This window comes from Erinaceus europaeus, chromosome 22, assembly GCF_950295315.1.
Source record: "Erinaceus europaeus chromosome 22, mEriEur2.1, whole genome shotgun sequence".
Classification (NCBI taxonomy): domain Eukaryota; kingdom Metazoa; phylum Chordata; class Mammalia; order Eulipotyphla; family Erinaceidae; genus Erinaceus; species Erinaceus europaeus.
The window spans coordinates 480,714-508,450 of record NC_080183.1 but is presented as its reverse complement, the minus strand read 5'-3'; the positions used below and the strand labels follow the sequence as shown (position 1 = coordinate 508,450).

At 61.3% G+C, this 27,737-nt stretch overlaps 1 protein-coding gene and 3 long non-coding RNA genes across 8 annotated transcripts in view; 3 read left to right on the top strand and 1 right to left on the bottom strand.

The window, feature by feature from the left end:
* Positions 1–795: 795 nt before the first annotated feature.
* CHGA (chromogranin A) lies at positions 796–10,513 on the bottom strand. Of its 3 annotated transcripts, none has more exons than XM_007529083.3 (8): positions 10,349–10,513; positions 9,645–9,691; positions 8,062–8,155; positions 6,221–6,289; positions 4,998–5,078; positions 2,949–3,329; positions 2,166–2,587; positions 796–1,126 (listed from the first exon to the last, which is right to left on the bottom strand). In XM_007529083.3, the coding sequence occupies exons 1-8, from the start codon at positions 10,392–10,394 to the stop codon at positions 1,043–1,045; spliced, it is 1,224 nt and encodes a 407-aa protein (XP_007529145.1). In that variant the 5' UTR covers positions 10,395–10,513; the 3' UTR covers positions 796–1,042. The 3 variants fall into 3 exon arrangements, with proteins under 3 accessions (XP_007529145.1, XP_060036925.1, XP_016046292.1); XM_060180942.1 differs by having other exon boundaries at positions 2,949–3,326; XM_016190806.2 differs by lacking the exon at positions 4,998–5,078.
* Positions 10,514–11,434: 921 nt separating this feature from the next.
* Positions 11,435–12,226, top strand: LOC132535387 (uncharacterized). Of its 2 annotated transcripts, XR_009547165.1 has the most exons (4): positions 11,435–11,664; positions 11,807–11,874; positions 12,016–12,085; positions 12,121–12,226. It is a non-coding gene; the product is annotated as an uncharacterized LOC132535387 (long non-coding RNA). The 2 variants fall into 2 exon arrangements; XR_009547166.1 differs by lacking the exon at positions 12,121–12,226 and having other exon boundaries at positions 12,016–12,099.
* A 7-nt stretch (positions 12,227–12,233) lies between these two features.
* LOC132535386 (uncharacterized) lies at positions 12,234–13,393 on the top strand. Of its 2 annotated transcripts, none has more exons than XR_009547164.1 (4): positions 12,234–12,400; positions 12,472–12,784; positions 12,821–12,855; positions 12,927–13,393. It is a non-coding gene; the product is annotated as an uncharacterized LOC132535386 (long non-coding RNA). The 2 variants fall into 2 exon arrangements; XR_009547163.1 differs by having other exon boundaries at positions 12,892–13,393.
* Positions 13,394–13,927: 534 nt separating this feature from the next.
* Positions 13,928–27,737, top strand: part of LOC132535411 (uncharacterized) — a 37,034-nt gene continuing 23,224 nt past the window's right edge. The window contains exon 1 of the long non-coding RNA XR_009547194.1: positions 13,928–14,068. This is a non-coding gene — a long non-coding RNA (uncharacterized LOC132535411). The remainder of the gene's footprint in view (positions 14,069–27,737) is intronic.

The window sequence follows — 27,737 nt, the reverse complement described above, 5'->3', positions numbered from 1 at the left end:
CTTCCCCGTCCATTGCGCCAGCCGCACCCACCTGTGTTGGGTAGTATGCCAGCTCCCCCGGCTTAAAGTGTCTGTCTCTAACCCTGCTTCACTAAGCACCACCCTGCCTCCAGGGCACTGGTCTGATCCCACTCAAAGCTGCCGTCTATTTACGTAACCACTGTTAACTAAGCACCACCCTGCCTCCAGGGCACTGGTCTGATCCCACTCAAAGCTGCCGTCTATTTACGTAACCACTGTTAACTAAGCACCACCCTGCCTCCAGGGCACTGGTCTGATCCCGCTGGTTCATACTCTTTGCTCCACCCCTCTCCTTGTCACACCCTGATTTTCACCAGTCTCTTTTTGCTCCACCCCCTTATGTCACACCCTGTTTCCAACCTACTTGGCTAGTATATATACAAGCTGCTTTTCTGAGTAAAAACACTTGGAATGAGAGTTCCAGAGTGTATCTCCTGCGAAGTTAGCTCGGTAGGAGTTCCTGATCTCTCTCCCACGCAGCAGCCTGGATCGGCTCCAGTCGAGTTCTCTCCAACCCAGAGAGCACTTGCTCGGGAAGAAGCTCCCTCAGGCTCTCCCGGCACCCCTGATGCCCGTGCGGTGCCCCCCATCAGCTTCCTGGTTCTGTGTGGTGCGTGAGAAGGGTCTGAGCCAGGGTCTGCACCCCATTTCCCAGGGTGGTAAAAGCCACCTGCTCGCCGTCCCACAGCTTCCAGCTGGGGCCCTGAGCCCCCTGTGCCTTGGCCCCAGCCCCCCCAGCCCTCCAGTCACGCGGCCAAGGGAGGCAGTGAGCAGGACAGCCCAGAGCAAGCGGGTTTATTCCTCCTTGGTTTTAGAGTAAATACAGCTGGGTGCTCAACTCTCACCAGAAGGCCGGGACTTAACTACGGTTGTTCCCCTGTGGCGCCGCCTGTCGGGGGCTCAGCCTTCGAGGGGCTCTCGGGGTGGGAGGACGGAGGGGACAGAGGACCCCCCCAGGAGGCAGCCCCCCGCTGGCCGCCAGGCCCTCAAGGGAGCCGGGGGCCTCTGGGACCGCGGGGCCTCAGCCCTGCCGCAGGGCCTGCAGCTGGCGGGCCACCTTCTCCAGCTCCGCCTCGATGGCCGACAGGCTCTCCAGCTCCTGGTCCTGGGGAGAGCGGCAAGGTCACCGGCCACACGGCTCCTGCCAGCCTCTCGTGGGGCCAACGGCCAGGGGCATGGGAGCCGCTGGGCCTTGACCTCCGGAACCCCTCCCCAGCCCCCGGCCTCGATCTGGAGTTGCTGTGGGGGACAGCTCACCAGGCCCAGTCTGGACAGACATTGACCTCCGTGAAAACGGGCTCCGAGTGGGAACAGGATCAAAGATGCCCCCGGCCCTCATCTCAAGCCAGGTGAGGGCGGGTGGGCTACCTCTCCCGCGACCCCTTGCCCGACCCCTGCTCCTCCCCCAGCACAGGTAGAAGCCGGCTTCCAGCTTCAGCTGCTGGGTGCAGAGCTGTCCAGAGAGGACGCAGAGCCTGAGGAAAGGACCCACCTCCCTGGACGACCAGGGTGGCCAGGGCTCCAGACAGGTGACCCCCCCCAACCAGGAGCTTTGAGTCTGGAGCACACCCCCAAACCTCCTGCTGTTTGGTGGTCTGTTAGCCTGCCCGGGACCCCAACTCCCCCAGTAGCTCCCACACCCCTTCCAGTTTCCCTTGCGTGGCCCACGTTCAAAGCTCCTGTGTGTCCCGCCCGGGATGCCGGCCCAGAGAGCAGAGGGCACATCCTGCCGGATGCCACGAAGGCTCGGGGTGACGCATCCAGGTCTCCTAGACCATGGCGTGGCCCCATGGCCACAGGACCTGGGAGGAAACTGGGCCAGGTCCTACGGCTCTCGGGGCCACTGCGGCCCAGCCCTGCCCGTCCTCGAGTGTCCAGACCTCTTGGTCCAAAGCCCAAGATCCCAGACACGCAGGGGCTCCACACCAGCTGCCCACCCAGGGCGCCCTCAGCAAAGGGGGCTCTCCTGCCTTTATCCTGACCCTGCTCCCCCCACTCCCAAGCCCAGGCTCCCCCTGCCTGGCGGCCTCTCCAGCCCCAAATCCTGGGAGGGAGGACGGAGTTCCAGGGAGGAGTCGGGGGCTGCAGGGTGGGGTGCGGTGGCGGGAGACCCCCCCAGCCCCGGGCCAGGGCCCTGGACCCACCTCGGGCCTGCGGTTGGCGCTACCCTCCTCCTCCTTCTTCTCCTCTGGGTAGCCACGCAGCTGGAGGGGCAGGCTGGCCTCCCCGTGGTCCTCCTGGGAGGACGGCCCCCAGCCCCGAGGGGGCAGCGGCCCGAGGCCCCGGAGGTCGTAGGCCGGGGCCTGGAAGGGGAGCTTCATGGAGCGGTCGGGCTCCTCGTACGCCCCCGCCGTCCGCTCCTCGGCCAGCTGCCCCAGCCTGCTCCAGCGCCTGGTGTCTGCCCACTCCTTGGCCAGCTGCCCCAGCTTCCTGCCGCCCTGGAAGAGGCCTTGGGGGGCCCCTGCCCCCGGCTCCTGCTGCCGGGGACGCTCCCACTCCTTCCCGCTGGGGAGCTTCTCTGCGCCCATCTTCCCGGCTCCGTCCCTGGCCTGGTCCCCGGGCCAACCTGGAGCAGGTGGTGGACAGGGACAGGGTGAGAAGGGGGCCCGAAACCCCAGCAGAAACGAGACCCTGGGCCCGCCTGCTCCTGCTCCTCTGCTGGGAGCCAACCAGGCCCTCTGCGCCCCTCCCCACCCCCTGGGCTGAGGACGGGAGGTGGAAAGGGGCTGCATGGGATCCTGGGAGAGGCCTGGGGGTCGGGCCAGCCAGGGTGGGGCTCCCCCTGACCCCCAGCCAGCCGTGTGACCCTGGGGCAGTTAGCATCTCTGGGAAGATGGCGGCCACCCCCCCAAGGGGTCTTGCCAAGGTCAAGTCAGATGAAAGACGGGCTCCCTCCCTGCAGCCCCCCATGGGGCCTGGAGACCTACCATCCTTATGGCCAGAGGTCGGGTGGGGGTCGGCGGTGGCGGGGGGGCCCTCGTCCTCAGAGCCGGCCTTCTCTCCAGCCTCCTCCTCCTGGTGCTCTTTCTGCTGCCCCCCTTCAGCCCTCACACCCTTCTCCCCGTCCGCCAGGTCAGGGGAAGGGGCCTTGGCGCCCCCCTTGGCTGGCAGGCCTGGGCGCTTCTGGCCGGGGAGGCTGGGCGGCGGGTGGGTGGTGGTGGCCTCCTCCTCCCTGGGGGCCTGCTTGTCCTCCTCCGTGCTGGACCGGGGGGCGGGCTCTGCGGGGACCTGGGGTCCGCCTGCGCCCCTGCCGTGGTCTCCGTCACCGCCTCTCTTCTCAGCCTCCTTGGGCCCCTCTGCCGGGCCTTCTGCAGAAACGGGAGTCAGACGCGGGGTCTCCCCAGGCCCAGGCCACCCGTGGCGTGTGAGGCCACCCTCTGCACCCCTGGGCTTGCCCTGGGCACAGCTGCACGGGCTGTGCATCTACCTCCTAAGCAGGTGACATCGAAGAAAGAAAGACCCTGAGGGGGAAAGGCCACCGACGGTCCAGATGAGGACGGGGCGCCAGCTGGCTGCCGGGTGATGCTGGGCGGGTCCCTGGGCCTCCCGCCATGCAGGGCTGCCCTGGCTTGAGGGTCCCTCAAGGGGCCGGCAGCAACACACCAGACCGAACGCAAGGACCCGGGTTTGAACCCCCCATCCCCACCTGCAGGGGGGAAGCTTCACAAACGGGGAAACAGGACTGCAGGTGTCTCTGTCTCTGTCTCCCCCTCCTCTCTCAATTTCTCTCACCTATAAAACAGAGCACAGATGGATGCTGGGAGCAGTGGGTTAGTGTCGGCACTGAGCCCCAGCAGCAGCCCTGGTCGGGGGGGGGGGGTAGGAAAAGAGAGAGGGAGAGAGGAGGAAGAGAGAGAGAGAGAGAGAAGGAGGGAGGGGGAGGAAAAGGGAGAGGGAGAAAGGGAAAGAGGAGAGAGAGAAGGGGGGAGAGAGGGTCCAGTGTGCAGACTTCGCAGGGTTTGCTGGCAGGTCTTTTCTGTGACTGGAGTCCCACCCCCAGAGGGCCCATGGCTGGGAAGCTGCCCACATGGCCCACATGTCCCCCACCCCGTGACCGTTTTGTGGAGACTGAGGCCGAGCCCCTGAGAGGCAAGCCACCTCCCGCCTGGAAGCACTGGGGTTGGAAGGAGGCCCCGGCTGCCCCGCCAAGGCCCAGTGTGCAGGGCCGGAGCGCACACTGCCCGCCTCGCCTGCCGGGTCAGAGGCCCCCTGCCCGTGGGCACCAGCCCAGCGGGGCAGATGGGCGACGGGCAGGGTGGCGGCACCATTGCTGCCGGGCCTGGGGCAAGAAGACCACCGCTCTCAGGTCTCTCCACTTGGGGAAGGGAAGGGAAGGGAGTGAGCGGCCTTGGGGGGCTGAGGCCCGGGCGGTGGCACAGCTCTTGGGGTGCACAGTTTGCCTGTCTGAGGTCTGTTCAGCCCCAGGCACCACCATGAACCCAACCGGGCAGTGCTCTCCTCTCTTTCATAAAAAATAAAACACAATGAGTCAAATAAAGAAGGGAAGGGGCCCGGTGGTGGCGCACCTGGTCGAGCACACACATTACGGTGAGCAAAGACCCGGGTTTGAGTCCCCGGTCCCCACCTGCAGGAGGAAGCTTCACGGTTGGTGAAGCAGGGCTGCAGGTGTGTGTCTCTCTCTCCCCCCTCTCCCCTCCCCTCTCAATGTCTGGCTGTCTATCCAATAAAGAAAGATAGTAATAAAAAAGGACCCGGTGTTCAGCCCCTAATCCCCACCTGCAGGGGGAATTTTCCCAAGCAGTGAATCAGGGCCGCAAGTCTCTCTCTGTCTCTCTTGCTGTGTCTCCTCTTCCCTCTCCATTTCTCTCCATCTCCATCCAAAAACAGGGAAGAGGGGGCCCGTTGACACTTGAAACCCTCAGTCTGAGAACTGTTCCCAGGGTCAGGGCCATGGGCAGTGTCTGGGTCAGGGTTCAAATCGGGGTTGGGGCGTCTGGCCGACAGGCAGCACTGACCCTTCCACAGGGCACGGTTGCCCTGTGCGCCCAGAGCCTCCTCCAGGCCGCTGTGCTTCTGCTGTGTCCGTTCCTTGGCACCTGTGGTGGGGCAGAGACGCCACCCTTGGCCTGTCACCCGGCCGCACCGAGCAGGGTCACGTGCTGCCAGTCCTGCTGCCCCTCCCCTGCCGGGGCCCTGCAGCACCCGCCCACGGCGGCCCCCAGACTCGGTATCTCACCCGGATGTGAGGACAAGCCCACCTGCTGCCCCCCCAGGCCCCCAGACCCACAGGGAGCAGGTGTGGGGGGCAGAGAGAGGAGGTCTCGGGCCCTGGCTGTGCTAGAACCCCAGTAGGGAGCTCAGTGCATCCACAGAATCATCCCAGGAATTGGTGCTTCTGTGCTTTGCACGAGTGGCGTCAGGGTCTGACTTGTCACAGCAAAGGGCACTGAAGCAGAATGGCGGCTGTTTACTTGAATAAACATCCAGGCCCCAGGCCCCAGGTGCAGGCCCCAGGGCGCAAGCCTCAGCCAATAAGAGCAGCCCCCTGAGCCCCCAGCTGCCAGGTGCTGGAGCAGGCTCCTGGCAACCGGGAGGTACGTGCGTGGGAGAGGGCCGGAGGGCCACAGAGGCTCTTTCCTCTGGCTTCTTTGCTGGTTTGGCGGCCTCCTCCCCCACCTCTGTGATCCGCCCGCTGCCCAGTCAGCCCCAAGGCCGCAGTGTGGGGGCCCCAGCGCATCTGTCCACCCCCGGCTGGCTGGCCCTCACTCCCCTTTGGAACCCAGGCGGAGACGCACTGAGGGCCCAACCTGGGGAGTGAGGTGGAGCAGGGCCACGTCCCCAGGCACAGAGGTCAGCCTGTGGCAGGTGCAGGTGACGGGACTCGAAGCCTGGGGCTGGCAGATGGGCTGAGTGGCAGCCTGACCCACACCCCAGGCACTCGGGACCCTAGAGCGCCGGCCCCGTGCAGCCCCCGCGGGGTCCTGCAGCACCCAGGAGGACCCCCGTGCTTGGAGGCAATCTAGACTGGTCCCAACAGGCAGCACCCCTCAGCAGGGGCTGGGCAGAGCTGCTCAGTGTGTGGCCTTGACAAGTCGTCTCTCATACCAGAGGGACGGGCACACGGGGCGGAGGACCCCAGTCGCCCCTGCCGTAACTGAGGAGGGTCAGCCAGAGGATCAGGGCCACACGGGCTCTCTGGCGCTCGCTCCGAGGTGCTGGGGCCTGGTGGGAGGGGTACCTTGGAGAGCGAGGTCTTGTAGCTCCTTCAGCAGGTTCTGATGTCTCAGGACTGACAGGATGCGCTCGTCTGCAGCAGAGGAGAGACCGTGAGGCCAGGCTCACTCGCCACCAGTGCTTTCCGCTGGGCATGGGGATTCAGGCTGACGGAGTGGCTCAGCTGGGCAGGACCCAGGTTCAAGCCCGGCCCCTGCCACACTGGGGCAGCTTGAGTGTTCTCGCTCTCTCTGCGTCTGAGATTTCATCCTGAGCAGTAAGACCTCAGTGACAACAAAAGAAGCAAAACAAAACCAAGAACAGAAGTGTGTGTGGGGTCTGTCTGGGAGCACAGATGCTGGTCAGCAGCAGCAAGGCTGGGTCTGGAGACCCCCTAGAAAGTGCCCCTCGCGTCTGCTCCAGCAGGGCTGCCTGGGTCCGGCCGCCACCTCTGCCCCAGGGTGCTGGCCCTGCAGGCCGGCGGGGATCAGGCTCTTCCAGCTGGGGAGGTGTTGGCGGGTGGCTGCAGGACGGCTCGTGTGAGGTGCCTGTCAGACCCACAGCTCCCGCCCTCGGAGCCCCCGCGCAGGAAAGCTGCTCAGGACGCAGAGCAGCTGTGCTCACCCCTTGCCCCCTGTCTCTCCCTCTGTCCCCATTCATGTCTCAGCCACATTCTAAGACCCTCACTAGGAGGAATGGAGAAGCACAGGTGTCCCGGCAAAAAGGACCAAGGTTCTGAGACAGTGCAGGCCGCGCGGTGGGCGGGGGAGCGCCTGGGGCCCTGGGTTCGATCCCTGCACTGTGTATGTTGCTCAGAAAGTAAATGCATGGGGCCGGGTGGCGGCACAAGGACCCGGGTTTGAGCCCCTGGTCCCACCTGCAGGGGGGAAGCTTCACGGGTGGTAAAGCAGGGCTGCAGGTGTCTCTCTGTCTCTATCACCCCCCCTCAATTTCTGGCTTTCTCTATCCAATAAATAAAGATAACAAAAAAAAAAAACTTTAAAAAAAAGTAAATGGACAAGTCTTAAAACAATGGCTTTCTTTTAAAAGCAAAGGAGCTAAACAAACCTCCTTCCCTCGGCCCCGTCTGCTCCGGCTCTAGACATTGTGCTTCCTTCCCCTTTCTCTCTGTTGATTTCCAACTGTTTTTTTTTTTGAATATTTATTTATTTTTCAACTTGTTAGGACAAAGACAAATTGAGAGGGAATGAGAAAGGGAGACAGAGACAGAGACCTGGGCGGTGGCGCATCTGGTTGAATGCACGTGTTACAATGAGCAAGGACCCGGGTTCAAGCCCCTGGTCCCCCCCTGCAGGGGAGAAGCTTCACGAGTGGTGAAGCAGGTCTGTAGGTGTCTGTCTGTCTCTCTCTCTCTCCCACCCCTCTCTATTTATCGGTCTCCATCCAGTAAATAAATAGAATACTGACAGAGGAAGGGAGACCTGTGGCATTGTTTTGACATAGCCTCACCACTTGTGAAGCTGCAGGTAGGGCCAGGGCTTGAACCTGGGACTGTGAGCGTGGTACTGTGTGCACCCAACTGGGCGCACCACCACCTGGCTCCAGCTTTTCTCTTAAATCCCCACCCAGATGTGGACATTGACCACCTCCCCCAGCTGCTGCTGCATACAGGAATCTCGTCACACCGTCCAGCGACAGTGCCACTGTGGGGGGCACCCTCCCAGCATTCAGTGGGGCGTCCTCCTGTCTGCCAGTTCTGCGGATCTGTAAGTCCCGGGCTCACCTGGGCTGTGACTTCTCCACCTCCCAGGCCCACGGGCCCCACACGGGCCCCGCGCTCGGTCACCAGGCGCCCCAGCCCCAGCCCCCGGCCTCACGGGCGGCCCTGCCCCACCCGGGCCATACCTCCACGGAGGGTCTCAAAACAGTGCTGGCTGACGGGCATGGGGGTGGGCTTGGAGAGCGTGTCAGAGATGACTTCAATGACGCACTTCATCACCTGTGAGAGAGCGGGTGAGTGCGGCCCGGCCCCCGGCGGCCCAGCATGAAGGTCAGTCAGGCTGGTGGGGAGCACGGAGACGGGGCTCCAGTGGCCCTCTCCAGGCGCCTGGCACTCCAAGCTCTTGGTGCTCCTTTGAGGGGGCTGGGCCCCAGCCCCTTCTCACCCCAGTCCTGTTTCTCTAAAGATGGGCACTAGAGCCGTGTCTTGCAGAAGTAGCTTCACAGCGACCCCAAAGTCAGCTGCCTCCAGGAAGCCTCCCAGGACTGCCTGGCCGCAGGAGAATGATGGCCAGCCTGGCTCTGCCTTGTCTGGAGACTGTCTGAGTTCGGGTCGCCGTGGACGCACTCAGCCACGTGACATGCCCACCCCAGGCCAGCACTAGCCTTGTCCGTTCCCAGCCGGGTAAAGCACCTGACATGTGACTAGTACATTTGAGAGGGCGCCAGCTGCAGCGTGGTGGCTGGGCTGTGTGGGCCTGGGTGCTGAAGGAGCCCTCTCTGGGCGCCCCCGTCCTGTACGGTGGGCATTCTGAGAGCTTCCCAGCTCCTCTCTGGAGCGAGGAGACACAGGGAAGAAGCGTCCCAAGAGTGAGAAGGGCCACAGACGCCGAGCACCCACGGCACCCGTGCCGGGCACCCTTGCCGGGCGGGCGGGCAAGTCTAGGGGACGCTGGGGAACCGGCCAGGGCTGCAGGGCGGCAAGAAGCGGCAAGGCTCTGAGCATGGCGAGCCAAAGTGGCCCCTGCCACCCGGACCCTAGGCTGGAATATCAGCAGCCCCCGCCACGAGGACGGGGCCCCACTAAGGGCAGGTCCAGGAACGCAGGTGCTAGGTGACCCCAGCAGTAACTCCGGCTCCAAGCAGAAGGGGGAAGCTCCAAGGGGTGGAGGCGTTTCCCCAAGTCCCGGCTACACCGTGTGAGGGGGTGTAGTCTCTCGGGGCTCGGCACCCAGCCCTGGCCTCTGGGGAAGAAAGCAGGTTGTGGGCAGAGACCTCTCGGCCTCCGAAGTAGAGGGAGGTCTGTGAGGCCAGAGACAGGGAGCCCCGGGGCAGGGGACAGGGGCAGGGATACTGTTCCCCACGGCCTGTGCAGGGGCAGAGCAGCCGCTGTCAGCCCCCATGGCGGCTCTGCCCCATTCGAGGTGGTCGAGGCCTCTGGATGTGGCCAGCAGGCGAGGCCTCAGAGGGCAGGGAAATCCCCACAGCAGGGCAGCAGGACGGGGCAGGGGCAGAGGGGCTGGGGGCAAGGGAGCAGGGGGCAAGAGTGCAGGGGGGCAGAGGGCAAGAGGGCAGTGGGGGCAGGGTGGCAGAGGGCAAGAGGGCAGTGGGGGCAGAGGGCAAGAGGGCAGCTGCAGCCTCTCAGAGCCACCTTGGGGGGCGTGGGGCTCAGCAGCTGCAGTGTGGGCCGGGCTGGTGCCAAGCTCAGGCTCAGGGTGCCGTGTGAGGTGCCTAGGCCCCCAGCCCGCCCCGCCCCCGACCCTGCTTACCTCTGGGTCCCCTCTATCCGCTGGGCTGCCGACAGGGAGGGCGAAGGCTGGGGAGGGAGAGAGGGGCTGCTGAGGGGAGGACCTCCGGGCGCCCATTCACCGGGGTCCCCATACTCAGGGCGGAGCCCACTCGGCTTCCCTGCCTGCTTCTGGGATTGGGGTGGTTCCTGGGGTCAGGGGCAGGGAGCGCCCGGGGGTGGAGGGGCGAAGGGTGCTGGGGATCCTGGGAGTCGCGGCAGGGTGGAGGGGCGGCGTCTGTCCTGTCCCGCCCGTGACCTTGGCAGCAGCCGGATGCGGGAGCCCAGAGCCCGGGAGGTGGTGGCGCTGTCCACGGTGCTGAAGCCGGCGAGGGGGCCGGGGCGGGGGGATGGAGGGACGGGGGACGGGATCGAGGGTGGGATGGAGGGATGGAGGGACGGGGGGGGAGGGATGGAGGGATGGAAGGGATGGGGGTGGAGAAACGAGAGATGGAGGGATGATGGACAGAGGGATGTTGGGACGGGGAGATGGAGGGACGGGGAGATGGAGGGACGGAGGGACGGGGATGGGGGATGGAGGGATGGAAGGGACGGGGGTGGAGAAATGAGGGATGGAGGGATGATGGACAGAGGGACGGAGGGATGGGGAGATGGAGAAATGAGGGATGGCGGGGGCGCTGGATACTCGCCGCCCAGGACCCCCGGCCCCCCGGGGCCCGCGCTCACCTTGCCCGGCGCAGAGCAGAAGCGCCAGGACAGCGGCGGGGTGCATGGCGGTCCCGGGTCCGAGCAGCTGCAGGTCACAGGCGGCCAGGCGCGAGTGTCCCTCCCGGGTCCGCGGCCTCGCAGGGAACCTGCACTGCAGCTGCGGTGGGGTGGGAGTGGCGCTTTTATAGCCCCTGGCCGGATGTGACATCGCGGCCCCGCCCCCGGCGAGCTGCTGTCCCCGCCCTGTGCCTGTCACCCTGGGCCTCTCGGGCTGAGGGCTCCTGCAGCCTGGGGGGCGATCGCTGGGCTGGGAGGCTGGACCCGAGCTCAAGACCCCCACCCCATAGGCCCCCCAGGGCCCAAACCCAAGACCCCACCCAGATTCCAAACCCAAGACCCCCACCCAGGACCCAAACCCAAGACCCCCACCCAGGACCCAAACCCAAGACCCCCACCCAGGACCCAAACCCAAGACCCCACCCAGATTCCAAACCCAAGACCCCCACCCAAGACCCAAACCCAAGACCCCCACCCAGGACCCAAACCCAAGACCCCCACCCAGGACCCAAACCCAAGACCCCCCACCCAGGACCCAAACCCAAGACCCACACCCAGGACCCAAACCCAAGACCTACACCCTAGACCCCCGCCCAGGCCCTGAACCCCTCTCCCTGGTTTCATAGGTCTCAGCTCTGGAGACTACTTGGGGCCCGACAACCAGCCTCCCTAAGTCTGCTTCTTACGCCCACAGAGGGCAAGTCTAACAAGGGATTCACAACCCAAGATGTCACCGCCCCTTTGTGTCTGCAGACAGCCATGGTGCTGGTGACCTTTGCTTGGCTCTAGTGCAGAGGCCGGCTGACCTCATCCTGCAATGGGCGGTGCCCCGGCCGCAGGCCCTCGCAGGACTGCCAAGACTGACCTATGCTCAGACGGCCTCCAGGGCCGGAGTCCCTCCGTTCTGAGCCTGGGGACCCAGAAACCTGGCGTCACCCAGAGTCCCTCCTTCCCGCGACCCCAGGGCACCCACAACTCCGGCCCCTGCCTCACAGCCTTGCCTGTTTCTCCCTCAAAGTGTCAGCTACAGCTCGGGGCCGGGGGGCCGGAGCAGGCCTGTCTGTGCACCCATTCATGCAACAGTCGCGTGGGCTTTCAACACATTGGTTATTGGACTTGTTGAGAGAGAGAACCACTAGGAGCCCTGTGAGGAGGGAATGGCGCCTTTGGAGCTGGCAGCTGGGAGATAGTTCATCTGAGGTTCCCGTGAAAGGCCAGATTTGCAGGATGCAGAAAATGAGGTGTCCATATAGCACCTGCTGTGGTCAGGAGGTGAGGTGTGTGTGCAGCCCCTGTGTGGTCGGGAGGTGAGGTGTGTGTGCAGCACCTGTGTGGTCGGGAGGTGAGGTGTCCATATAGCACCTGCTGTGGTCGGGAGGTGAGGTGTCCATATAGCACCTGCTGTGGTCGGGAGGTGAGGTGTGTGCAGCCCCTGTGTGGTCGGGAGGTGAGGTGTGTGTGCAGCACCTGTGTGGTCAGGAGGTGAGGTGTGTGTGTAGTGCCTGTGTGGTCGGGAGGTGAGGTGTGTGTGCAGCACCTGTGCGGTCGGGAGGTGAGGTGTGTGTGCAGCACCTGTGTGGTCGGGAGGTGAGGTGTCCATATAGCACCTGCTGTGGTCGGGAGGTGAGGTGTGTGTGCAGCCCCTGTGTGGTCGGGAGGTGAGGTGTGTGTGCAGCACCTGTGTGGTCAGGAGGTGAGGTGTGTGTGTAGCGCCTGTGTGATCGGGAGGTGAGGTGTGTGTGCAGCCCCTGTGTGGTCGGGAGGTGAGGTGTGTGTGCAGCACCTGTGCGGTCGGGAGGTGAGGTGTGTGTGCAGCACCTGTGCGGTCGGGAGGTGAGGTGTGTGTGTAGCGCCTGTGTGGTCGGGAGGTGAGGTGTGTGTGCAGCCCCTGTGCGGTTGGGAGGTGAGGTGTGTGTGCAGCACCTGTGCGGTCGGGAGGTGAGGTGTGTGTGCAGCCCCTGTGTGGTCAGGAGGTGAGGTGTGTGTGCAGCGCCTGTGTGGTCAGGAGGTGAGGTGTCCATTTAGCACCTGCTGTGGTCAGGAGGCGAGGTGTGTGTGTAGTGCCTGTGTGGTCGGGAGGTGAGGTGTGTGTGCAGCCCCTGTGTGGTCAGGAGGTGAGGTGTGTGTGCAGCACCTGTGCGGTCGGGAGGTGAGGTGTGTGTGTAGCGCCTGTGTGGTCGGGAGGTGAGGTGTGTGTGCAGCCCCTGTGCGGTCGGGAGGTGAGGTGTGTGTGCAGCACCTGTGCGGTCGGGAGGTGAGGTGTGTGTGCAGCCCGTGTGGTCAGGAGGTGAGGTGTGTGTGCAGCACCTGTGCGGTCGGGAGGTGAGGTGTGTGTGTAGCGCCTGTGTGGTCGGGAGGTGAGGTGTGTGTGCAGCCCCTGTGTGGTCAGGAGGTGAGGTGTGTGTGCAGCACCTGCTGTGGTCGGGAGGTGAGGTGTGTGTGCAGCGCCTGTGTGGTCAGGAGGTGAGGTGTCCATTTAGCACCTGCTGTGGTCAGGAGGCGAGGTGTGTGTGTAGTGCCTGTGTGGTCGGGAGGTGAGGTGTGTGTGCAGCCCCTGTGTGGTCAGGAGGTGAGGTGTGTGTGTAGCGCCTGTGTGGTCGGGAGGTGAGGTGTGTGTGCAGCCCCTGTGCGGTCGGGAGGTGAGGTGTGTGTGCAGCCCCTGTGCGGTCGGGAGGTGAGGTGTGTGTGCAGCCCCTGTGCGGTCGGGAGGTGAGGTGTGTGTGCAGCCCCTGTGCGGTCGGGAGGTGAGGTGTGTGTGCAGCCCCTGTGCGGTCGGGAGGTGAGGTGTGTGTGCAGCACCTGTGCGGTCGGGAGGTGAGGTGTGTGTGCAGCCCCTGTGCGGTCGGGAGGTGAGGTGTGTGTGCAGCACCTGTGCGGTCGGGAGGTGAGGTGTGTGTGCAGCCCCTGTGCGGTCGGGAGGTGAGGTGTGTGCAGCCCCTGTGCGGTCGGGAGGTGAGGTGTGTGTGCAGCGCCTGTGCGATCGGGAGGTGAGGTGTGTGTGCAGCGCCTGTGTGGGGTCTGCAGGTGAGGTGCCTTGCTTCACCCTCACCCACCTCATATAGGAGGAGGCCCAGAGCTAGGTTGGGTTGGGCGGGAGCCTGTCCACTAATGGAATGTTTGCTCAGGTGAGCCGCACCTGGAGTCTTGCCTCAAGGAGCCGAGGGCAGAGGCCCCCAGGCAGGAGGAGCGAGGTGTTGGCTTGGTGTTTATTGTGTTTGGGGTTTTGTTGCAGAAGATGGAGCCATGGGCCTCGGGCGATTGGAACCATGCTCTCTAACCCAGCCCCAGCCCCCAGCCCCCAGCCCCCAGGCCCCAACCCCCAGCCCCCATACCCTAGACCCTGCCACCAGTCCCGACCCCAGCCCCCAGCCCCAACCCCCAGCCCCAGCCCCCAGCCCCAACCCCCAGCCCCAGCCCCCAGACCCAACCCCCAGACCCAACCCCCAGCCCCCAGCCCCAACCCCCAGACCCAACCCCCAGACCCCAGCCCCAACCCCCAGCCCCAGCTCCCAGACCCCAGCGCCCAGCCCCAACCCCCAGCCCCAGCCTCTGCCCCCAGCCCCCTAGCCTGGCTTGTTGAGGCCAGTGGAGAGGCCACGCCCTGGGAAGGGAGTGAGTTAGGCAGTTTGCTTCTGGCTTGGGTGATGCTGGGTCAGGTGTCGCTGGGCATCGGGGACCAAGGTAAGGACGTGTGCTGGAGGGAAGTGGGAGTCTGGGGAGCTGCGGGTGCTGTGTGGGGTGTGTGTAGGGCGCCTGCTGGCCTAACTAGCCCCCAGCAGCCCGCTCACCCCACTCCACCCTCGGGGAAGACACAGCTACCACCCCCCCTGGCGTCCCCTGTGGTGAGCCCCACACATCACGGGGACTCTGCCGCTCTGCCAGGCTCTGGCCGTCTCCACGTGGGGGCCCTGTGGGTGGGGCCCATAGGGAAGCCCTGGCCCAGGGAGGCTGGCAGCTGGTCCCCCGAGGCTGGAGCCCGGCAGTCAACACAGCTTTGCCCCGCTGGCAAGCTCCAGTTTCGCAGACGCCATGCCCATGCCCCTCATCAGACAGGTGGCAAGACCCGTTGCCGGGCAGTGTCTCTTATCTGCCGTCTCTTATCTGCCGGCCAGGGACAGGGAGTTCATCGCTCCCCTCCGTCTGTCCTGCAAACACACCAATTAAGGCCTCGCGGTTCCTCCGGGGCAGGTGTTTGCTTTAATCTAGAGAAGCAGTTTCCAGGCCTGGGCAGGAGATGAGGGCTGGTGGATGTGAGAGGCAGGGTTGGGCTGTGGCATCTGGTCGGCCCCTAGGCGCCCGGGCCTGGCGTCTGGGGTCCTGGGGGATATGCGAGGCCTCCTGCGCTCACCCCGCCTCCGTCCTTCCTCCCAGGGCACCTCTCCTCTCCTGTGGGGGAGGCCCCACAGAGGAGGGACCCTCAGCACTTCAGACCCTGCCTGCCAAGCCGGTCCTGGGGGAGAGGACGGCCCAGGGTCAGGGTGAGGCCAGTGCAGGGCCAGCAGTGGGAGAGAGGAGGGAGGAGGGAGGCGGTGCCCTCAGACCCCTGAGACCTGGCCAGGGCAGGGCAGGCGGCGGGGCTGCAGGCAGGAAGGGGCTGGGTAGCTTCTCTCCTTTCTCTCTCTCGAGAGGAAGAAATAATCTTTTTAAAATGGACTGCACTGTGGAGGGGGAGGGGCGGTGGAGCCTACACGTAAGAGGCCTCGTTCAGTCTGTGGCATCGCGTTTAAAAGAAGCTAAAAGAAGCGCAAGGAGGAGCCAGGTGGTGGCGAGCTGGCTGAGTGCATGGCTGCCTGAGGCCTGGGGAAGCTTCATGAGTGCGGGAGCAGAGCTGCAGGTGGCCCTCTCTCTCCCTCTCCCATTCTCCCTCTCTCCCTGCCCCTCTCTCCCTGCCCCTGCCCCTCTCTCCCTCTCCCTCTTTCCCTCTCCCTCTCCCTCTCTCCCTCTCTCCCTGCCCCTCTCCCTCTCTCTCTGCCCCTGCCCCTGCCCCTCTCCCTCTCCCTCTTCCCCTCTCCCTCTCCCTCTCTCCCTCTCTCCCTTTCTCCCTGCCCCTCTCCTTCTCTCCCTCTCTCCCTGCCCCTCTCCCTCTCCCTCAATTTCTGTCTATCCAATAAATAATATTTTTTGAGTTTTAAAAAAGGGGCTGGGTGGTGGCGCACCTGGTTGAGCGCACACTTTACAGGGCACAAGGACCCGGTTCGACCCTGGTCCCCGCCTGCAGGGGCGAGGCTCTGCACGTGGTGGAGCAGGGCTGCAGGAGTCTGTCTCCCTCTCTGGCTCCCCCTCCTCTGGATTTCTGTCGTCTCTATCCAGTAAGTGAATCAATAGGACGGGTATTTGCGTCCTCCCCTCAGGAGGGGACGGCGACAGTCTGGGCCCTGGGGCTTGGCACATCTGGGTGCTGGGCTCCGTCCCGCCCTTGTCCAAGGCGGATACCCTTCCTCCCTTCCCCGCTGAACCCACTGCCCGGCTGCAGTCCTGGGGCGCCCCCCCATAGGCTCTCAGTCAGGGGGGTGGGCGCTGTCCTGGGAGCAGGGAGGGTCTCCATGAAGCTTTGGCCTCCTCTCTGCGAGGAGAGTTCACCCTCGGATGGTGGCCCCGGTCCTCCCTGTGTCTCCAGCCTGCGCGCTCCCTGTCTCTGCCTCTCGTCACACTCCCGCTGCCGGCCTCCTCCACACACACACCGGCCTCCACGGCTTCCCAGATCAGCCCTGCCCGGTGCCCCCACCCCTGCGGGCCGGGAGCCGCCGTGGCCTCGCCGTCAGCACCGCGAGCCATCCAGCCTCTGGGGGGACATTGTGCCAGTCCTGTTGTACTTGGTTCGTGGGATCGCAACTCGCACATCTTTGGGTCACAGTGACAACAGTTCAACCCAGATCTGAGGGGAACTCAGCACGTGTGGGGGCCGGGTGTCTGCTGGCTGCTTCCCAGGGTGAAGTCCAGGCAGGGCCTCAGGAGAGGGGCACAGCAGGAAGTGACAAGGGAGAAATATGGCTCCACACCTGGGACTGAGCCCACGCGCACCAGCCACCTCTGCAGTCGTGACTGGTGCTGGGTATTGTGACAGCTTATTTGAGAGTCAAAATACTCGGCAGCATGTGTTAAGTGCACGTGGCGCAAAGCGCAAGGACCGGCTTAATGATCCCGGTTCGAGCCCCCGGCTCCCCACCTGCAGGCAGTGAAGCAAGTCTGCAGGTGTCTGTCTTTCTCTCCCCGTCTCTGTCTTCCCCTCCTCTCTCCATTTCTCTGTCCTGTCCAACAACAATGACATCATCAACAATAATAACTACAACAATAAAACAAGGGCAACAAAAGGGAAAATAAACAAATATTAAAAACATTTAAAAAAATAAGAGATCTCCAAGCCCCGGCAGTTCTCTCTGCAACACCCCTGTGCAGGGAGGTTCCCCACACCTAGAGGAGGGGAGCTGGTGCAGTGGCTAGAGAGCCGGACTTGCACATGTGGGCCCCGAGCCCCATCCGGGCACCTGGTCCTCTCCAGCTCCCCAGCTCATGCCATAAAACAGACGTGCTTTTCTTTTTGCCTCCAGGGTTGTCACTGGGGCTCGGTGCCTGCACTATGAATCCACTGCTCCTGGAGGCCATTTTTTCCCTTTTGTTGCTGTTGTTTTTTAAAATTTTTTTATTACTTTTATTTATTTATTGGATAGAGACAGCCAGAAATCAAGGGGGTAGGAAGGATAGAAAGAGATGCAGAGAGACACCTGCAGCCCTGCTTCACCACTCATGAAGCTTCCCCCTGCAGGGGGAGACCAGGGATTCAAACCTGGGTCCTTGCACACTGTAACGTGTACTCAACCAGGTACACAACCATATGGCCCACCCTTGTTGTTTTATTGCTGTTATTGTCATTGCTGTCGTTGTTGTTAGATAGGACAGAGAGAAATGGAGAGAGGAGGGCAAGACAGAGAGGGGAGAGAAAGACAGGCACCTGCAGACCTGCTTCACCGCCTGTGAAGCGACTCCCCTGCAGGTGGGGAGCTGGGGGCTCAAACCGGGATCCTGACACCAGTCCTTGCGCTTCGCACCACATGAGCTTAACTGGGTGCGCCCCTGCCCAGCCCCAAGCATGCATCTTTTAATGAGACAGGCGGTGGCGCACCTGGTTGAGCGCACACATTACAGGGCACAAGGACCGGAGTTCAAGCCCCTGGTCCCCACCTGCAGGGGAGAAGCTTCACAGGTGGTGAAGCAGGGCTGCAGGTGTCTCTGTCTCTCTCCCTGTCTCCCTCTGTGTCTCTGTCCAGTGGTGAACAGATACACTGTGGAGGGCTGCGTGTGGGCCTAGGGATAGCTCAGTGGGAGCCTGTAAGCAGCCTCTGTGGGGCTGGCACCTCACCCACTCACTGGTGCCACGCGAGCTCTGGTGCTGTGGTGGCGCCCGCCGACGCTGACTCCTCTCTGTCTGTCTCTCTGGCCCTTCCTATCTCTTGGTCTGTCTCTCTCTGATGCTCTGAGTCAAGAAGTGGGCCCAGTAGTGGTGAGATACACACAAGGTCGCGGCTCCTGAGGCAGAGGTCAGCTGCGCCCGGTGTTTACAAACACGGAGGGCTCGCACGGCAGCGGGGGACAGACTAATCACGTGATGTGGAAACCGAGCCTCTGCTTCCTGTCGGAGTCGAGTCATTCCACTCCCGGGCACAGACCCACAGACGTGGAAGCAACCTGTCCAAGAATACTCAGTTGCTTTTTGTTTTTTGGGGAACAGCCCCAAACTGGACACAACCCAAGCCACTACCAAGAGATAAACTGACCACCACAGCGTACCTGTTAGAAGGGATTCCGGGAGTGTCCAGGAGGTGGCGCAGTGGTAAAGCTCTGGACTCTCAAGCATGAGGTCATGAGTTTGATCCCCAGCAGCACAAGTGCCAGAGTGACGTCTGGTTCTTTCTCTCTCCTCCTATCTTTTCATTAATAAATAAAATATTTTAAAAAGGGGGGGATTCTGGGGAGTCGGTTGGTAGCGCAGCGGCTTAAGTGCAGGTGGCACAAAGCACAAGGACCAGGAAGTATTCTGGTTCAAGCCCCCGGCTCCCCACCTGCAGGGGGGGTCGCTTCACAGGCGGTGAAGCAGGTCTGCAGGTGTCTGTGTTTCTCTCCCCCTCTGTCTTCCCCTCCTCTCTCCATTTCTCTCGGTTCCATCCAACAACGACATCAGTAACAACAATTTTAAAAAAGGAAAACAAAAGGGGATAAATATTTTTTAAAAAGAAGAAGGGTTTCTGACTTAGCTGGCCTGGGGGGAGGCAGGGCTAGGTCTGAAGATGCAGTCCCCGCTGCCCTCCCAACGCCTCCCCTGGGCCAGCACCTGCCTGGAGACTGCCTCCATCTGGCAGCCCCCCGGGTGCTACAGGGGGAGAGATACGGGGCAGATGCAATTTCCTGGACTCCCTTATCACTGGCAGGGCTGGGGTTTCCTGCGGTGAGCCAGCACCCAGCCGGGGAGGATACCCTGGGGCCGGGGCAGGGCGAGGGGCTGGGCAGTGGAGGCTGGGCAGACGGGCTGGGCGCTGGGCTGAGGCAAGCACCCTCACTCTGCCTGGCCATGCTCCCCGCCTGCCCTCGGGGCCCACAGCTGGAGGGAGACTTGGCGTGAGCGCCAGCTCCAGTGTGGACAGGTGCGCTGACCGCTGGGGGTCAGGAGTCTCTCCCGCCCAACAAAGTCGGCGTGGCCCCGTCTGTCCCGTCCCGTCCCGTCCCGTACCGTACCGTACCGTCCCTGGCCGTGGCCGTGGCACTGTCTTCTGACTGGTCTTCCCAAGGAACGCTGTCTCTCGAGGGCAGGAGCAGCTGTGGGTGAAGGGGCGTCACGCTCACCAAGTCCCTCAGGCCCACCGTGAGGCGCCTGCTGCCACACAGCCTCACGCACAAGGACACGGAGGCCAGGAGCGAGGTGCGGGAGGAGCAGCCCTCTGGGTGCTGAGGACGAGGACGGGCCCCACAGAAACGGTGGTGTGTCTGTCGGTTCCCAGGAAACGGCTGTGAGTCTCGCCGTCAGCAGCTGCCATGGCCACCGGCTCATGCAGCCAAGTGGATCAGGCCAAGCGCAGGGCAGGTGTCGCTCAGCGCTCCAGCCGCTCCAGCCGCTCGCCCTGGTGCCGCACCTGAGACGCCCAGCCCGCCCGAGTTTGACCCAGCCGGTGACCGCACGGTGCCAGGCCCAACTGCAGCTGCCCAGAAAGCGCGCTGTTCCGGGAGCTGTTCTAAGCACTCGGCCTGTGCTGTCTGTCCGTCTGTGGGTCCGTCTTCCGGGAGGGCAGGCGACTGTCGCCGGGCCGCAGGCAGAGGAAGCAGACTCCGAGGACAGGTGGCAGGAGGGCTGGGTGGTTTGCAGTCACCCGTCACCGTTGGAGTGGCAGTGGGCTCCTGTGAGAGTCTCGGCAGAGTCCTGGACTTACAGACGCCCTGCCGCCCCCACCCGGCCTGGGCTCCGACCTCCTCGCCTCTGCAGTCTTTGGACCAGCAGGTGAAGGTCCCAGCAGTGCCTGAGGAGAGACCGAGATGGGACAGGGCCTCCTCGTGCCCTTGGCCATCACTGCTCACGCCCTTGTTTTTGCTTTTTTCCAGTTTTTTCTCACCAGAGCCCTGCTCAGCTCTGGCTAACGGCAGTGCTGGGCACTGACCTGAGCCCCTGGAGCCTCAGGCATGAACATCCTTTGCAGAAGCATGATGCTGTCTCCCCAGCCCGCTCCAAGCTCTTCTGACTCCCAAAAAGTCTTCTGTGCCCTCCTGGTCATATGGCCCTGTCCCCTGCCAGCCTCCCCTGTCCTCTGCCAGCTGCCCCTGACCCCTGCCAGCCTCCCTGTCCCATGTCCCCGCTGGAACCCTGCCAGCCTCCCCTGTCCCATGTCCCCGCTGGAACCCTGGCTCCAGGGCAGAGAGGTGGCCCATGGGGAGAACAGCTGCCCCAGAAGCAGGTCAAGGGGCCTGACGCTTGGAGGGGCTGGTCTAGGACCCGTCCGATTGCACGTGAGACCCTAAACCTGACTCCAGAGGTGTCTGCAGCCCCCACACAGCCTGGAGGGGCTCTGGACAGAAGGGGACGTGTGGGGTGGGGCCCCATCACCTGGCTAAGGGCTGGGGCTGCTGCTCCTCAGACCCATTGGCTGAACCCTTCTGTAGCCCCTTATCCGCCCCAGGGTGTGCTCATGGGAACCGCCAGGTGGGCTGAGTGCACAAGCCGCCCTTAAAAAAAGAAAAAATGCGGGAGTCGGGCAGCAGCGCAGCAGGCTAAGTGCAGGTGGCGCAAAGCGCAGGGACCGGCATAAGGATCCCGGTTTGAGCCCCCGGCTCCCCACCTGCAGGGGAGTCCCTTCACAGGTAGTGAAGCAGGTCTGCAGGTGTCTGTCTTTCTCTCCCCTCTCTGTCTTCCCCTCCTCTCTCCATTTCTCTCTGTCCTATCCAACAATGACATCAATAACTATAATAATAAAACAACAAGGGCAACAAAAGGGAATAAATAAATATTAAAAAAAAAAAGAAGAAAAAATGGGCCTGGTTGAACACACATGCTACCATGCACCAGGGCCCAGGTTCAAGCCCCCAGTCCCCACCTGCAAGGGAAAATCTTCACGAGTGGTTCTTCTTCTAGCGTTTGCCCTTCTTCCGTAGCCAGTCAACAGCGTCAGGTTGAACCTGATGTAAAGTTTCGAGACCTCCTTTGAATCTGGAGAGGTGGCAGTCGTTGACTATGTGGGTCATAGTCTGTCTGGAGCCACAGGGGCAGTTCGGGTCGTCTCTGGCTCCCCAGCGATGGAACATAGCGGCACACCGGCCATGGCCTGTTCCATAGCGATTGAGGAGGGCCCAATCATAACGTGCTACGTCAAAGCCGGGTTGACGCTCGCAGGGGTCTGTGATGAGGTGTTTGTTCTTTACCTCAGCTGACTGCCAGCTCTGTTTCCAAGAGACTGGAACAGAGAAGTTCAGTGTAGGTGTAGGGGACCAGATTGGGTGACGTCAAGTGTTGGACAGGGTGGGCGAAGACATCCGCGTATATTGGCAAGTCCGGTCGAGCGTAGACGTGGGAAAGGAACTTAGATGATGCCGCATCCCAACGAATATCTGGCGGGGTGATGTTGCTAAGAACTGGCAGCCATGGAACCGGGGTGGAACGGATGGTTCCAGAAATTATCCTCATGGAGGAATATAATTTGGAATCGACCAAGTGGACATGGGGGCTACGGAACCATACTGGGGCACAGTATTCTGCAGTGGAATAGCATAATGCCAGAGAGGATGATCGTAGTGTGTAGATGATCGCGCCCCATGAGGAGCTGGCCAGTCTTGCAATGATGTTATTCCTCGTGCCCACCTTTGCTGTAGTTTTTATGAGATGTTTGTGAAATGACAGAGTGCGATCGAGAGTAACGCCAAGATAGACTGGCTGGGCTTCATGCCGGATTCTCGTATCGCCAAGCTGCACACTAAGCTCACGCGAGGCCGAGGCATGGTGTAGATGGAAAACAGATGATACCGTTTTTGCAGTGCTAGGAATTAGTCGCCATTTTTTACAGTAATCAGATATCAGAGACATGTCTTTCATGTTTCCTCGAGGATGTCGAACTTGGATGCCTGAGTTGCACAGCAGATGTCATCGGCGTAGATGAACTTCCTTGAAGAAGTTTCTGGGAGATCATTGATGTAAATATTAAATAGCGTAGGAGCCAGAACAGAGCCCTGGGGGAGGCCACTTGAGACAAGTCTCCATCTGCTAGACTTGTCACCCAGATGCACCCGGAATCTTCTGTTTTGGAGAAGAAACGATATAGTGTTGGCCACCCATGGAGGCAGGCATCTTGAGATCTTGTCTAGGAGACCACGGTGCCAGACCGTGTCATAGGCTGCTGTGAGATCAACAAAGACAGCACCCGTCTTTAAATTCTTCTGGAATCCATTTTCAATGTAAGTTGAGAGGGCCAGGGCTTGTTCGCAGGTAGATCTTCCTGGGCGGAAACCAGCTTGGGCGGGTGATAGGAATTTCTCTGTAAGAGGAGAAATACGTGACAGAAGCAGCCTCTCAAGGAGTTTGTAACACACGGAGAGGAGAGAAATTGGTCTATAGCTGGCGGCCAGTGTTGGGTCTTTCTTTGGTTTCAAAACCGCTATAATCTTCGCACGACGCCAAACTTTGGGCATAGACTCAGATTCCAAGATGTGGGACAGGAATAAAGTGAGCCACTTCTTTGCCGCGGGGCCCAGGTTAAGAATGAGTTCTGGGGTGATGTTATCATAGCCAGCAGCTGTTCCCGGTTTAACCCTCTTCAAAGCGTCTTCCAGTTCAGACAGTGTAAAAGGAGAGAGTTTTGGAGATGGACAAGATAACCGGAAGTGGGATGACCACTCATGGGAAATTTCTCTTTTCCAGACTGGGTCGATCTTAGCACGTCCAACTTGAGTTAGGTGAAGCAGGGCTAAGGGAGTCTTAACTCTCCACCACAAATCCACTGCTCCTGGAGGCCATTTTTTTCCTTTTGTTTCCCTTGTTTTTATCATTGTTGTGGTTATTATTATTGTTGTTGTTGCTGTCGTTGGATAGGACAGAGAGGCCGAGGAGCTTGGGGGCTAGGCTAAATGCCTGGCTGCCTCCCTGGCCCAGGCTCTTCTGTTTAGATCGGGTTGGAGGGATGGAGAGATAGAGCGACGGACCGGACCGGAGAGAGAGAGACAACCCAGCAGGCATCCCGCCCACAGGGAGGCCAGACCCAGAGGGGAGCCCTGCGGTGCCCCCGGCTGCGAGGGTGCATGCGGTGCCCTGCCTGAGCAGATGAGCGCAAGTTCAGAGTCAGCCGGGAGGCCCGCTGGGGACAGCCCAAGGACCGTCCTTCCCCCTGGACAGGGCCGCCCACCCTGTCAGAGGCCAGTCGTGGCCGAAAAGGCACAAGTTCGGGGACGGCTCCGGCTCCGGCTCCGGCGTGTGCGGCTGGCCTGCGTTCCGTTTTCTTCACTGGGGGTGGGTGGTTTACAGTCGACAGTGAAGTGCAGTAGTTTGTAGGGGTAGCATTTCCGCTTCCCACACAACCCTGACCCTGAGTCCACTAGGTCCTCCTTCGCCGTCAGGTTCCAGGACCTGAGCCCTCCCCACCCAGTCTTTCACTTTGGTCGCTACGCCTTGGTGGCAAGGGTTCTGAAACGCTCAGTGCCCCGTGTCAGAGGTGCTGCGGGCACAGCAAGTGCCGCCAGGGTGCAGTTAGGACGTCCTGTGCTGGGACCTGGTTGGGCCGGGTGGGGAGGAGCTGGCAGGCCCACTGGCGAAATCGGACTGTGGACTGTGGTGTGGGCTGGAAAACAGTCGTGTTGTGGGCGGAGGCGGCCCAGTGGGCGAAGCAGGGGGTTCTGAGTTCGATCCCCAGCAGCACATGGACCAGAGTGATGTCTGGCTCTCCCTCCTTCCCTCCCTCCCTCTTTCCTCCTGTCTTTCTCACTAATAAATCAATAAAATCTAAAAAAAACAACAACAACAAAAAACACAGTGTTGTTCCCAGGCAAAATGCCTGTCTTCTAACTGTAGGGAGCTTTGGTGGAAGGTCCAGCAACACACAGATTCTGGCGGGGAGGAGTTACAATCCTGCAACTTACTCTCAGACTGTGCAGGGGAAAGAGGAGGGAGAGACGGACAGACGCCTGCGACCTGCCTCTGCACTCATGAGCGCCCCCCTGCAGGTGAGGAAGCAGGGCTCAAACCCGGACCCTCGGCTCAGTGCTGCCTGTGCTTAGCCAGGTGTGCCACCGCCCGGCCCCCACTCCTCCGGTTTTCGGCTTGGTCAAAATGCTCTTCATCAAACGCCAATCAGTTTTCTACTGAATTATTTAAAACAATGAATGCAAAACAAGAGAAAAGGAACTTTGACCTCAGGGCTCCTGTGTGAACGGATTTAAAAAAAAAAAAAGGACTTTTTGCCTCAGAGGAAACTTGTGAGCACGAGAGAGAGAGAGAGAGAGAGAGAGAGAGAGAGAGAATACAGGCTCTGGCAGGGGGAGACAGCATCACGGTTCTGCAAAGAGACTCCCCTGCCTGAGGCTCCAAGGTCCCAGGTTCAGTCCCCCCGCGCCACCATAAGCCAGAGCTGAGCAGGGCTCTGTTCTCTCCTCCTCTCTCTCTTCATATCCTTATTCATTAAAATAAAACTAAGTATCTTTGTAAAAAGCAGTAAGAGATAAGGGTGACAGTATATGGTGGTCAAGCATGTCATATGCCAACAAGCTGTAACACTTAATCACTGCACTGTAACTTCTGCCTCTGAATACAGGATTACTTGGAATGTTTGCTTTTATTTATTTATTTTTACCAGAGCACTGTTCAGCTCTGGCTTATGGTGGTGTGGGGGCTTGAACCTGGGACTTCAAAGCCCCAGGCATGAGAGTCTCTTTGCATAACCATCATGCTATCTACCCTCCACCCTGGAATTTTATTGTTGTTGTGGTTGTAGTTGTTGTTATCGATGTTGTCGTTGTTGGATAGGACAGAGAGAAATGGAGAGAGGAGGGGCAGACAGAGACGGGGAGAGAAAGACAGACACCTGCAGACCTGCTTCACCGCCTGTGTAGCGACTCCCCTGCAGGTGGGGAGCCGGGGGCTTGAACCTGGGATCCTTATGCCAGTCCCGGCACTTTGTGCCACGTGCACTTAACCCGTTGCCATACCGCCCGACCCCCAGATATCTAAATCTTTTTTTTTTTTTCCTCCTCCAGGGTTATTGCTGGGCTCGGTGCCTGCACCATGAATCCACCGCTCCTGGAGGCCATTTTTTCCCCCTTTTGTTGCCCTTGTTGTAGCTTCGTTGTGGTTATTATTATTGTCCTTGTTGATGCAATTCGTTGTTGGATAGGACAGAGAGAAATGGAGAGAGGAGGGGAAGACAGAGAAGGGGAGAGAAAGACAGACACCTGCAGACCTGCTTCACCGCCTGTGAAGCGACTCCCCTGCAGGTGGGGAGCCGGGGGCTCAAACCGGGATCCTTACGCCGGTCCCTGCGCTTTACGCCACATGCGCTTAACCCACTGCGCCACCGCCCGACCCCCTATCTAAATCTTAAGTAGAAACTGTTTCATTAGGAACTTTAAGGTGTCTTTAAGTCTTTTTACTTGCTTGCGGCATATGCTGACTAACTGCAGACTTGCGCATGTCTGCTTTCAGGTCTAGATTTTGCCCCAATTTATGGACATGTGAACATCTGCCCTGTCTCACGGGCCCTGGTCTACATCTAGGCTTTAAGGCTTTGCTGGGAAGTGGACCACCCAAAATGGAATTAAGGAGTCTTATGAGAAAGGAAAGGTCTCAACCGAGTAACGAGGCTGAAGGGTTGTCTGACGTCTCTGAGCACAGTCTCAAGTGAAGCATGCTGAGGTGGTGCTGGTTGCAATGACTAGGTTGGGATCAGCAGATGCGACATAATTTGGTATGAACTCAGAGAAGCGTGCCGGACAGTGAGCCCCACCCTAGACCTTCCAGGACGGGAGAAATTTGGGCTTTATAGATGAAGCGGGAGGATCCTGCTGTCTCAGGCAACAGATAGGTATTGCTGTAATCAAATTATTTGGCAATTGGGTTGACTTTGAAAATCCCATTGTTAGGGTTTGCTGTATCATACATGACCTTACCATAATTCGTTCTTTGATGTTATATATATGTGTGTGTGTGTTTTTACTTTTTTGCTTTTGTAGTTATTGTTGACGTTGTTGGACAAAGAGGGGGAAAGACAGACACCTGCAGACCTGCTGCACCGCCTGTGAAGCGACTCCCCTGCAGGTGGGCAGCCAGGGGGCTCGAACCGGGATCCTCACGCCGGTCCTTGCGCTTTGCGCCACCTGCGCTTAGCCCGCTGCGCCACGGCCCGAGTCCGGCAGTCGGGATTTAAAGTGATCTGTTTCTTCAGGGCCAGTCCTGGGACTGGCAGCAGGCCGGCTGACGGGGCATCTGCTGGCCCGAGGAGACCGAGGCGTCGCTCCCCAGGACCACAGCCGTCACAGAACGAGGGACGCGGGACGTATGGCCAGGGCCAGGCCGTGAGGAGAGCGCGACCCCGGGAGCGTCTGTGGTCCGTGAGGGCCTCCCGGCCCCGGGTCCGTGCAGGCGTGGGAGGGCCCCGGGCAGTGGGGCGACGCTGCTGGCTGCCGTCCGGCGGGGCAGCCGGTGACCCTCGGGGAGTGACTGGCCCTTCGTGGCAGTGCGGCGGCCTTCACCAGGCGAGGGGCAAGGGGCTGCTTCAGCTGAGCTCCGTCCCAGCCAACCGTCCGTCTGTCTGTCCACAAGCAGCACCGGAGCGCGTTCCCATCTCACCTCACCCTCAGCCACTTGCTCTGCTCGGCCGCTGGCTCCGGAGGGTCCCGCACAAGGGCCGTGTCGGCAGGACCCCCCTTCCGCCCCCGTTTCCCGCCCGCACGGCCACGTGCCGCCACTCGCAGCCCCGCTCGGGAATGTCATGGGTCCAGGTCCAGGCCGCGGCCGGCCGTGCCGACAAGACCCCTCAGGATCATCAGCAGGGCGACACCGAGTCTGGAGAGACGCGGCTTCGAGCACAAGCTTCCTTTCCGGCCGGGGCTGCAGACAGACAGCCGCCGGAGGCAGGCAGGGGGTCGCGTCACCCAGGGTGAGGCTGGGGGCACCTGCAGACCCGTCGGCCCGTGGCGGTCGGGACGGCGGACGAACAGGGCTGTGGGCACCGGCGGCGGGTCTGGCGCTGCTGCTCCTCCAGAAAAGTCCCCAGGTGTCGCCTGCAAGACGGAGGCTCCGCCCAAGAGAACCTGCGCCCACAGCGGCTCTGACGTGCTCTCGTCCCTGAGCTATGGGCTGCCCCGTCTACTAGCAGTCGCTGTGGGCCTCTGGCTTCCCTTTGCGCCGTGTGGAGGCGTGAAGGTGCGGAGGTGCAGAGGGAGACGCACCGGCTGGCGGCGGCCCAGTGGAAACCCGGCCGGCCCGGCGCTTGGAACCAGCGGCCGCGGCTCACGCCTGTGGCCCGTGGAAGGCCCAGAAGAACATCTTTCTTCTTTCTTTCTTTCCTTCCTCCCTTCCCTCCTCCTCCAACTCCCCTTTACGCTGCTGAGCTCTGGCGGGTGGTGGTGCTGGGGACTGAATCTGCGACTTCAGGGCCTCAGGCAGGAGAGTGTTTTGTATAAACATTAAGCTGTCCCCCACCTGAAAATCTCTTTTTAAAGACTAGCTCTACAATGTGACCCTCTCTCTCTCCCCTAATTCCTGAGTATTGAAATTGGGCACTCTGGCTGTCCCAAGCCGAACGCTCTGGTGTTTCTCTCTGTCTTTCTCTGCCTCTCTCTCGAAAATAAATAAAATGAAATACTTAAAAAAAAATAAATAAAGGTACAGTAAGTCTTT

Excerpts from the sequence above, each read along its gene's own strand:
- CHGA (XM_007529083.3), bottom strand. The coding sequence starts at position 10,394 with ATGCACCCCGCCGCTGTCCTGGCGCTTCTGCTCTGCGCCGGGCAAG. Across the intron at positions 8,156-9,644 it reads CGGATAGAGGGGACCCAGAG|GTGATGAAGTGCGTCATTGA; the intron begins GTAAGCAGGGTC and ends GCTCTCTCACAG. Across the intron at positions 2,588-2,948 it reads GACCTCTGGCCATAAGGATG|GTTGGCCCGGGGACCAGGCC; the intron begins GTAGGTCTCCAG and ends CACCTGCTCCAG.